At 40.5% G+C, this 12,143-nt stretch overlaps 1 protein-coding gene across 1 annotated transcript in view; it reads right to left on the bottom strand.

Moving 5' to 3' along the window:
• The window catches only part of FAT4 (FAT atypical cadherin 4), a 233,469-nt gene that overhangs the window by 109,190 nt on the left and 112,136 nt on the right, over positions 1–12,143 (bottom strand). The window contains exon 2 of the mRNA XM_045018808.1: positions 2,582–2,713. Coding sequence (XP_044874743.1) covers positions 2,582–2,713 — 132 coding nt within the window. The remainder of the gene's footprint in view (positions 1–2,581; positions 2,714–12,143) is intronic.

Raw genomic sequence — 12,143 nt, 5'->3', positions numbered from 1 at the left:
CAAAAACCAGGAATCAGCTAATTGATCAAATAAATTAAAATGTATACAGCTGCCCAGACTCAAACAGCTGTGCACAGCACTTCAGTCCACATACTCTCTGTATATTCAGGTGTACCTGGTGTACGTAATGCATTTTCCTGTAATTGTATAGTTTAACAAAAACATTCAGTGAAAACTTTGAATTTCTTAGGTGACCACACTCTTTATTATTTGTTCCATTTAACCAGTTATTCCCATTTTCTCATAATGGAGTCCAACTATGAAACTGACTACATTTGATATGGTCTGGCAAAATCAGTAACTTTTCATAAATTAGGTGAAAGGCAAAGAAAATCAAAATACTTAAAACCCATTAAAACAAATAATCTGATATATAGAAATTTCCTGTCTACACACTGACCAAATAAATTAGCAAAATGCAAAAAAGTTTTAATTGTTAAAGCCATGGCTACTACCTGGTGCCTATGAAATGACATCACAGTTATGTTGATCTGAATGAATGCCTTAATATGAAAACTACTGGCCAAAAGCCATTATATAAAACAAACAAAGGATTTTTACACATTTAGAGCATGATTTTTGAAGGGGTCTTAATCTGGCTTCCTTTTTTATGTCCACAATTTTATTCCTTCCTGCAATTGTGCATGCAGCCAATAGGTAGATGTCTATAGGCACTAGCAAAATATTGAGCTGCAGTTATCTGCTGACATATATTACAGGTGCAAAAAGTAGGCCAGGTTTTAAAATTCAGACCCTCAATATCCAAAAATGTATTGTGGCAAGAATATTACATGTAAAAAAAAGATCATACAATTCACTTCAGAATGGAAAGGAAGATAGTTAAAATCTTCTATTGTTAGAAACACACAAGTAAAGATGTGTATGCAATTTTAAAATGCACATTGTTACAAACATCAAAAATGCATCTTGCACTCTTCAGAAACATTTTAAATAACTCGCATTAGACTACCTGGAAGTCAAAGGAAAGACTCTCATTAAAATGAGGGGTTTGGAACCAGCTCTAGTAGCATATTAGTATGCTAAAAAAATATGGTTATTGATACCTAATATAATCTTATGTTTTCTAAAAACATGTGCCGCTAATCATCCAGTTACAAACAATGTTAAAATTAGGCTCCACACTTACAAACAGACATGTCACTATTATGAAGTCATGATTCTTTTATTCACATTTACCTACCAGCTACAACTTACATTGTGGATAACTGACTTACGCATCCTTTTTATTAGATACAGGGACACAAAGTCCTGCTCTTTGCCCCTACAAAAGAGATGCTACTAGGAAGAGAAACCAACAAATTGAAAGAAAGAAAGAAAGAAAGAAAGAAAGAAAGAAAGAAAGAAAGAAAGAAAGAAAGAAAGAAAGACATACACACATCCTTACTCATATTGGAGGTGTTCCATTAGTTTGGTTATAGAAGGGACTAGATAAACTATCATTAAAACATTCATAGAAGTCGGCACTAAGCTAACACTAAAAGAGTTATAGGATTATCCTTACTACTGCTGAGTTAAATGACAGGTGTTTTAATTATTTGATTTTATAGTTTATTAGTAATACAACTTGCCTGGTACACACCTATTGACATTGTAACCTTTTGTACTGTCAATAGAAAGTCAATTAAACTGAATAAAACATTACAATTAATATTTAAATGACTTCCCGCCCAAAATAAATGAATAAATCAATGAAATTACACATACTCACAGACTTCCAACAATATTGTAATATCATTACTAGGTCAGCCTTTCAGCTGGAATGCTTCCATTATATTCTTAATGGCTGCTCAGTTGTAATGTCTTGATAGCAATGAATCCGTACTGTTGACCATCGGATGCTAGGAAAAGTACTTATGCACAGTAGGATTTTTCAAAGTTCTTTCCTTTCCCTTTTATTTTTATAAAATTAAAGCCCATGGTAACATGTAATAGTGACAGTAGCTAGATCTAGTCATAGAGTAGGCAAATACTGTGAAAGCGTCCCCAGGTTAAAAATACAGCCACCTTTGTCTGACACAGTGGTTAGTCTGTAAATTTTGGATCTGGCTTTGGATTTTGGACATCTTCAAAGCTGTTTGGATCTGAAATTATGGTTTCAAACACTTCCCCACCAAAGAGCCTTGACCATGGGCTAAAGTGAGCACTTTTAAGACTGACATGATAGTCCAGTTTCTGTGTCAAGTCAGCGTATAACATTTTTGCTGAGAATGACAAAAAGGATGCTAATTAGTACCAAACTATGGGTTGTGATTTTTTTAATCTGTACAACTGCTCATTAAAAGGTGGATTGAGAGCATCCACTCATTTCACACAAGCCAGTGAATGCCCCCAGGTGACAGCGACTTTGACTAACAATCTTTCCATGGGAGTAACTCACAACTATGATACTTTCTGAATATACTGTGGGGGAGGAGGAGGACAAGATTGTAGTAGAAAAAACCTGATCTTGCACTTCTTTCTCAGGTGAAATTCTCATTACAGTAGTTCAAGATCAGGTCAAAATATGTTCACAAAATGGTATTATTTAATATTCTTGTTCAAATAAGAAACATTCTCTTACCTCATCAGCATCCATGGCTGTCAGCTGCATTATTTTAGATCCATCTCCTATATTCTCTTCTACAGTTAGATCAAGCATGTCTGTTGGGAATACTGGTGGGTTGTCATTGATATCTTGAAGTGTTATTTCCACCTAAGATGCAAGAATAAAGAAGAGTTTCATGAGTGCTGTATCCATCAGACATTGATTAAACATGAATGTTGCAAATCACCTAACTTTGAAAAAAATCAGGTAAACTATGCCTAAACAGATGAATAAGAACATTCCCAAATAACAACAGCAACAACAGAAAAAGCCCCTAAGGCTATTAAAATTCCATGTTGTTATGAAATCCTCATAGAAAAGCCTCTAACATAAATAAAGTCCATTTGACTTGTTGATAGCAATTGGTTTTAAATGGTCTTAGTCTAGTTTATATTGGACTAGGTCCACTGATCAACTGTCATTGTAATCCTCAATGTTGGCCTTTGGAGGACAGCTGCCAAGACCTGGGGAAGAAGATCATTCAACCATTAAATGCTGCCTGACATAAAGATGAGGTGGTGTAAAATTCCCCCTGAAATGTTTACATATTGGCAACTCACAGTTCTGCGGGAGGAAAAATTCCCTTGCATTTTATATAAAAAAGCATTCTGTTCTGCCCATCTCCCCCCATCCAAGATTCTCTGATAATAGCAAACACACATTCCTTATCCCTGCCTAGGCACATCTAAACAAATATTCTTTTAATACATTGTGTTTATATACTTCACAAATATTAATGCTAGTGTCTGAAAGATTGGCCAAGGTTATTTACTCATTGTTCTATGTAAGTAAGATTGTTTAGTTCTCACAGGATTGCTGATGCTGAAATTCAAAACTTTAGGGCTTGCTTTTTCACTGTTCACTGGGTACTGCTTGCTAAGGTTCTAATAAAGGAAGAGAGGACAACAGCTGTTTTATATCTATAGTGAAAGTAAATGCTTCCCACAGGGCTCAAAACATTAAGTGGTCACCAGAATCTGAAGACCACCAAAGAGAAAACTGAGTAGCTGAGGCAGGACTGTCTTTGTTGTCTGTTTTACAAACAGGGTAAGGTAGATAGGTGAGCTAGACAGAAAGAGAAACAAAGAAATGGATATCTTAAAAGAAAAAGCAGATATGCAGATTGACAGATAGAATAATAATTGTACTTTAGTACCTCCCTTTCTCATTGCCCACAAGGGATTTCCCCACACTTGATTGAGAACATATGGCTTAACCTGGTCTGGGTATAATCAGTGCAGACATCTGAGCTCCACTGCCTGTAGTTTCTACGAGCTCTAGTAAACTACTAGATTTTCTTCTTATACTCTGCTATGACCTAACACTAAGGCAATCGATGGCAGAATCAGTTTTATTTGATCAGGAGAATGAGCACCTCAATGGTAGGAGTTTCATTTCTGTAAGGAATAAATAGTTTGTGCCAATATACCCAGGGGCGCCAGAACGGGGGGTAGGAGGCTTACTGGCTGTAAGGGCAAGTGATGGGGGGAGAGGCAGTGGGGAGTGAGCGGAGAGTGGAGTCTTGGAGGAAGGGAAAGTGCAGGGGCGGGAACTCAGGGGAAGGGGTCATGCAGGGGCGGGGCCTTGGGGGAAGGGTCGGGACGGGCAGGGCCATGGTTCAGGCACCGGTGGCTTCCCCACTTTTAGGGAGCTTCCGCTGCTCCTTAATCTACCCCATGCTCTGTCTCTATCTGTGGCCTTGAGGTCACTTAATCTGAACAAGAGTCTTCCCAACTCAGTTCATCTGTATTTATCTGATCCTGTTTCTTATTGTGTCTCTCCCCAACCTGACCTCTACATCAATTTCAACTGCCTACTTGTCCATTCCTCCCATAAATACCTTCATGCTTTCATACATCACTGGCAAATTTCAGTTTTCAAAACAGTAACCATAGAAAACTATCTAAGGACCTCATTCTACAGGATGCTGAGAGCAATCAGTTCCCATTAGCTTCAATGAAGTAAGGATACTAGACCCTGTATAAGCAAACCACTTTTGTTTTTAAACACTTGTTTATATATGCTTTAGAATTTTTAAAATCTTGTTTGCAAACTTGTTTATAATAATTCTTAGAAAGTCTGAAGTTTAAAAATTATTTTATTCACCAGTATTTGTTTGCTTTCAGATCTGTGCAGGTCTGTGGTTTGTTATTGTAGGGTTGTTCATGAGTGTTGGGCTGCTGGTATTTTTGTATGTAATTATAGAAGAGAACTGAGTCATTTGTATTACTATAATAAACACTGCATGAACATTGTAGGAAAGCACTTGTTAAAAGTGTAAGTCAAATGTTGGACCTGTCAGCTTTGAGTGCCTTTTACAGAAGGCCATAATTAATTAGATTATATTTAATTTATTTGTATATTTATTACCAGCGGTGCATAGATATCTCCCAGGATGAGACCTCATATGCGAAACCTCCACCAGGAAGCTTTTGTTGCCAGATTCAAACCTCTGAAAATAAGAGTTTGTAATAAATCTTTAATATGCTGACCCAACATTAACAATAGTGTCACAAACAATTACTCTAATTAAACAGCCAGAGAGATTCATTGTCAAAGAATTAAATTGTCCGAAAGGTTCATTTTCAAAGAGACTGAGGCAGTATTGTGACAATTACTCACAGAATGAGAAAGGAGTTAGTAAGAAATGGAAGATTAAGGATTGTTATATTTTATACCTGCCAGTCAAGTCTTGGCCCTTGAACTGGCACAGTTGAAGCATGCTGTTGTTCTACTGAAACTATTCAATTTCACCAGCTACGGCTTGAAGGTACGGCAGCTGTGCAGCTTTTCAATTTATTTATTAATTATATATATCTATATCTATATCTATATCTATATATCTATCCATATCATGCACAGCTAATGTTTCAGCTGCAGGTGACATTTCACCACCAGAACACATTTTCACAATGAGTGATTGTCCTTTGTAATGTTTGTCAACTTTTGGGTTTCTTCCGGCTAATGACTTTGCATTGCAGAGGTCCATGATCCCAATATAGCTATAATCTACACAACAAGCAATAGTCAGTCGAAGGGAACACAAATATTTAGAATTGTGGGGTACAAAATTAATTAATACAAGGACAAATTGGCTCACTGGCATTCGAGATGTTTAAAAAGAAGGTACGTAAGATCAATAAATCATTCTGGATCTTATCCTGAAAATTCAATGCAACAAATAAATAAAACAGCCATATTTCATACTGACACCCCTTTTAAAATGCAGGAACAGAGCCAGCTCACAATGAAACAAAAAAGGTCAATTGTAATCAGAATGCAATATTTTTAGGTGTGTTTGTAATAGCAATTTTCTGATGTATTTATCTGCGGTCTACCAGGACTGATATATTCGGTCTATCTTTATGATTTATTTGCGGGGATGTATTTCTAATTAGCCAGCCCTGTAGACAGTTGTAGTAGGAATTAAAGATAGCCTACACACAGCACTGCAAAATGAAAGAACATTGGCATATGCCATTAAAACTGATGTCACCGAAGCAAGGTAGCTCAAGAGGAGAGAGACTATTTTTTCCTCACACTCCCTCCCCACAACACCAACTGTCAGTTGCTTTGTTCTACAACTTAGGGCCCATTTAACAAAAAATACATTCAAATTGTATTTCTGCTTGTATTGGTCCCTAAGAGCTAGTACTTAGTCTTCTATTTGGAGCTATTGGGAAATATAGCGAGGTGGCTTCCCTCAGAAACAGACGCTGGGATAACTGCAAGCCCCCTTGGTGGGCGGAGCCAGGACAGGAACTGGAGGTATAAAAAGCCAGCCCTCCAGCTCAGTTGGAGAGGAGCAGGACGTCCCTCACCCGCTGCAGGAGCGCAGACCCAACAGCAACTGCTGCAGCGCCCGAGATGTGGAGGGACTGCCAGAGCTGCCGGTCGCCGGAGACATCGAGGAGTTGCTGGGGCTGCCATTAGCTGTTTACTCAAGCGAGACGGATGATGACCCTGGGACCCTCGAATGAGTGTGTAGGAAGTAGCCATGGGAGCTGTGTTGCAGATGGATTTCCCCGCTGACCCAGTGGCAGACCACTCTGCCACTGCTAGAGCCCTGGGCTGGGACGCAGTGGAGTTGGGTGGGCCTGTGTCCTCCTATCCCTACCACCTCACCCCTGGGGAGGCAGTCTCCCCACCACAGGCCGACAGGCCTGTGTTTGTTGGCGATCCACCAGAGCCAGGGTCCCCAACTATTTGCTGCCCCACCTTGTTTGAGGGCCTGGGCTTAAAGGCTCATTATTGCTCTGGCCTGAGTACAGGCCAGAGCTTCATGCATTTTCTGCCCCGCCCTGTTTGAAGGCTGAAATAATAGACTTGTTACTGCACTGTCCTGACTGTAGGCCTTGGCTAATAGACTCATTATTGTTCTACCCTAAATACCAGTCAGAGTCACCTAACTGCTTGTTGCCTCGCCCTGCTGGAGGGCCGGGGATTATGGACACTGATGCTTTACCCTGACTGTGGGCTCCCCCACCTGTTTAGTGTCCTCTCTGCTTGGAGGACCGGGGCTCCTAGACTCAGAACTGGGTTACCCCACCGAGTTTCAGAGACCCCCGATGCATATTCACACAAAACTGTGCTCTTCCAGAGGACTTGTAGCGAGGGGTGTGGCCTCCCTACCAGACGGACGGAGGGACAGCTGCGACCACCTTACAGGAAATTAATAATTATTTAGGAGACAGAAAATTAATTTAGTAGATGAAATACTTTCACAAGCTGAGGTATGAGGGCAGAAGCTCATTGGGAAGTTGTGCCCACCAACTTTTTATAGTGTCCTGGTTTGAAGAGGTATGGCTAGTTCACTGAATGACTTCAATATTTATTATTTATACATTTGTTGAGGAGATGGAGGGCAGGGAGGAAATACCATTCTAGAACAAATATCAAAGCCAATACAGATCCTTCCTTAATAAACTACCTTTCCCTTTCCTAGATATTCACCAACTTACATTTGCTGAAAATGACCTTCCAGGTTTCACAATTTACCTCATAGGTTCCCCAAATATTTGATTTGTATCATGGTTACCTGTGTCACAAGCTGCCTATTCACAACAAAATCAAATCCCAATTCTGGAATCTTTGAATGAAATCCTGGTCCTGCTGAAGTCTATGCAAAACTCACATTGGTTTCAGTGGGGCCAGCATGTCAAACCTTGTACACCTTAACATCCCATTTATTTCAACAAGAGGTTTAGTGTACAAGGATTGCAATACAGAGTCATAATACCAGAATCAAAACTTGTTATTGTCAGTTGACTAAGAACTTGAATAGATCTACTATAGGCAGAGATAAAAAGAATAGCCTGATCACTCTACTTTTCCATAACATTTTCCTCCTCACAAATTCACAACCATTTCTTGCAAAACACTGAAAATTCAAGTATGCCTTTAGGATACTGGAGAATGAGGTTTGCTTTCTTATTATGCAACACATCTGCTCTTAAGACAATACAATAATCTCATAATTAGGGCCTCATGCAAATATTTTTACTTGCTTAGTCCATTGAACTCAATGGTACTATTCACATAAGTAAGGGCTGCATGATAAAGAAAACATATCTATTAGAAAAGAAACCAATAATGACAAAAAGTCCGTTAGCAAAACTATTGAGTTCAAATAACAGGATAAACTTCCCCCTCTACACTTGTAATTAACAATTTCCTCAGACTCAAGACTTGGTAACATTCTTACACTAATGCAAGAAACCTGCTCCTACAGCAGAACCTTCATTTATCCTCAAAATCTCTGTGCCAATCTGATTGCTATGACAGCCTATGGCCTTAGATATTTTCCAAGCAGGGGAAATATTAATTAACTTGAACTAGTTAGGATTATTATTTACTGTTCAAATTAATCTCTCATGTTTTTTCTATAAACAAATCCACATTACATCATGCCTTGGGGGAATGAGTAACATTAAGTTTGCTAGCATGAGGTAAAACAACATTCAGTTCAAATTTACTTTCCTTGTTTTGTTTTTTTGTTGTTGTTGTTCTTTTTTAAATACAAATATGAGATTAAGAGTTCTTTTCTCCAACCAAACAACTTCAGGTCTAATTACACATAAATAATCAAACTGAGAGCTTACATCACAAAGCAATCAATCAGACACTATTTACATAAGTAATCAGTTAGGGCTTGATTCTGCACTCACTGAAGTCAGTAGCAAAACTCCCATTAAATTCAGTGGTTTGGAATGAGGCCTTTACTCAGAACAAAAGCATGAAATGCTGCTTTTCTGGTTAAACTATGTTGTTTCTCAGGAGAACACATTTCTTCCCAAGCTCCCAGTTGCCAGTGTGAAGATTATAGCAAGCTTTAACTTCCTCTGTAATGATGCTTCCTAAGCAGCAATAATGTCTCACTTGCTGTATGACTGTGTCATTCACTGAAATGTTGCATGTCTTCCCAGAATCCTGGCATACCACCATAGTTCTTGTTTTGTGCACATTCAACTGTAAACTATATTCTTTGCCATATTACTCTACAATCACCCCAACTTTTCTATTCACAAAAGGGCATTTTTCTTTTCCTACGAGGGTTACGGTTGCCAGGCGTCTGGTTTTCGATCAGAACGCCCAGTTGAAAAGGGACCTGGTGGCTCTGGTCAGAAAAGTCCAGTTGGTTGCTCGCAGCATGGCATGCAGGGTGCCGGGCAGTCTCCACGTGGCTCCCAGGAAGCTGCCAGCATCTTCCTCTAGCTTCTAGGTCTCGGCCACAGGGACTCCATGCACTGTCCCCGCCCCGAGCGCCAGCTCTGCAGTTCCCATTGCCTGGGAACTGCGGACAATGGGAGCTGCAGGAGCGGCACCTGCAGGCGGGGGCAGCGCGGGGAGCCACCTGGCCGTGCCTCTGCCTAGGAGCCTGAGAAACATATCACTGCTTCCGGGAGCCACCTGAGGTGAATGCCGCCTGTAACTTGTGCTCTGCACACCCTCCTGCACCCCAAACTTCCTCCCAGAGCCCGCATCCTGCATCCCCTCCGGTACCCCAACCCCCTCATCTCCAGCCCCACCCCAGAGCCCACTCTCCCAGACAGAGCCCGCAATTTCTCCCACACCCCAACCCCCTCCTCCAGCCCAGAGCCCCATCCTGCACCTTGAACCCCTCATTTCTGGCCCCAGCCCAGAGTTCATACCCTCTCCCATACCCCAACCTCCTGCCACAGCCCGGAGCCCCCTCCTGTACCCCAATCCTCTCATCTCCCAGAGTCCACACCCCCAGCCAGAGCCCTCACCCCCCTTTATATCCCAACCCTCTGCCCCAACCTGGTAAAAATGAGCGAGGGTGGGGGAGAGCGAGTGACAGAGGGAGAGGGATGGAGTGAGCAGGGGACAGGGCCTCAGAGAAGGGGTGGGGCAAGGCTGTTCAGTTTTCTGTAACCCTAATGAGGGTACATAGAGAGAGCAGTCTTCTTGAGCCTCCCGCACATTCATGCAGAGGCAGAGAGAATATGAACTGGGTGAGGGACCCTCCCATGCTCACATGGTTCTCAGCATCGAATCAGAGTTTAAAGCACTTTATTTTGTCCCTCTGGCACTGATCCTACCAGGCTTTCACAAGAGGAACTCCAACTTTATTCAAAGGCAGTCCCACATAAAGAGGTCTTGCAGGATCAAGCCCTGAGTAGCTTTATTCTTCATGCAATTTTTTTAAAGTTATTTGTAAGGGGCATGGAAAGTGTCAACTAAAGTGGTTTACCAGACAAAAGCCAGATAACGTTAACTGAAAAAGATGAGTGTCCAATTTATATACATTATATACACTCAATTAACCTGTCCCCATATCTCTGTGATATAATCTATTCAATTATTAAATGGCTGCTGGAAAATCAGGTTTCACATTTTTAGTCAAAGGAGCCCCCACCTCCAGCAACAAACAAAACCCTAGACAATTACTGCTGAATGAGCTAGACAAATTCCATACTTGACATAAAATGAGTCATTTCAGTTCTGGAATAAAATTATTTTAGTGACCTAACCTATGGGGTTTATGAGCTACAAAGGTATGTAAAGTAAAGCAGAGATGTTTTCATCCAATTGCATTTGGAGGAAATGTGCCAGATTCTACCCTTACATAGACTGGATTTTGTTGGAATATGGTCCAGTGTGTTTAAGTCTCCAAAGGCCCATTATTTAGTAAATTTTATTTAGAGGTGAGAGAGAAGATTTAAAAGGTACAAAGTGAGAAAAAATACATTTTTTCCCACCAAACTTTCCAATTGTCCAATGAAAACTAGGGAAACAAAAATGCCACAAAAATGCTGAGCTAGCTCATGTGGCAGCAACTACAGTATGCTTGGCAGCAGAAAAAATATGCAATAACCCTTCCTACCAATCACCATGTCCATTTGTGTTCTTGATCAGAATCCTTTGGAGAGAATATGGTCTAAGAAGAAAGGAACCCCCAAATGTCTTGTTATGTGTTTAACATTTCTACTTTTGTTATTGATCAAACAAAGTGGAAAGCTAATTTGTGGAAAGGCAACTGATTTTCTTTTCATTTATATATTGTTGCGTCATGCTTTCTTTTTTCCATTTGCTGAAGTCATATTCTCTGGAAGTCTCATGAGATACCATTGAATCTAAAGATAGTATATCACACACTGCTGTAATTATTAGCAGAGGGCTCTTGTTTATGCCTAGAGTTTTATAATGTATGACAGAAAACTCAAGCCTTTTCTCCTTTCTATATAGGAGACAGTTCTGGCCCGTAATCTGAAAAGTTTTCAGTATGACAAGAAGTAAGGATATTTCCAGTCTTCAAATCTCCATAGAAATGCTAAATCAGAAAACAGAAGGCTAAACTTTGTTCCATTACACTGATGACTGAGAGCAGAATTTGGCCAAGGATATTTATTTCCTTCCTATCTCTATCTCTTTGGCATTTTTGTTCTTGCAACAAACTATGGCTCCCCAATACTGCAAATACTTATGCATGTGTGTAGCTTTATTCACAAGTAATCTGAGGGACTACTCACATGAGTGAAGTTACGCACATGCTAAGTATCTGCAGAATCAGAGCTTATGTATTTCCACTAAACTGTGATGTCACAAATATGACATTGACATAGCATCGAGATGCTAGAGAGAAGTAGCAGGTGCATCTTGATAGCTCCACCCAGGTATTAAGGGGGGGTTAGAGCATTTCTCAGATGCAGAGGGAACTAGGGTCTGCATCAGAGGACCAGTATGGAAAATCCTCGGAACAGCCAAGTTTGGAGGAGGGATGGCTCAGTGGTTTGAGCATTGGCCTGCTAAACCCAGGGTTGTGAGTTCAATCCTTGAGGAGGCCACTTAGGGATCTGGGGCAAAAATTGGTCCTGCTAGTGAAGGCAGGGGGCTGGACTCGATGACCTTTCAAGGTCCCTTCCAGTTCTAGGAGATTGGTATATCTCCAATTATTACCTATTACCTGGAGAGAAAACATAGAGCCTTATGTTTATTATTTTAATTATCAATGATGCCAGGGCCTGGGAAGGTGGTAAACTTGACCTGCAGGGCATGTATGTTTACAATCTTCAGA

This window comes from Mauremys mutica, chromosome 5, assembly GCF_020497125.1.
Source record: "Mauremys mutica isolate MM-2020 ecotype Southern chromosome 5, ASM2049712v1, whole genome shotgun sequence".
Taxonomy (NCBI): Eukaryota; Metazoa; Chordata; order Testudines; family Geoemydidae; genus Mauremys; species Mauremys mutica.
Note: the sequence above shows the minus strand (reverse complement) of the source record. Positions and strands in the feature narration are given on the sequence as shown.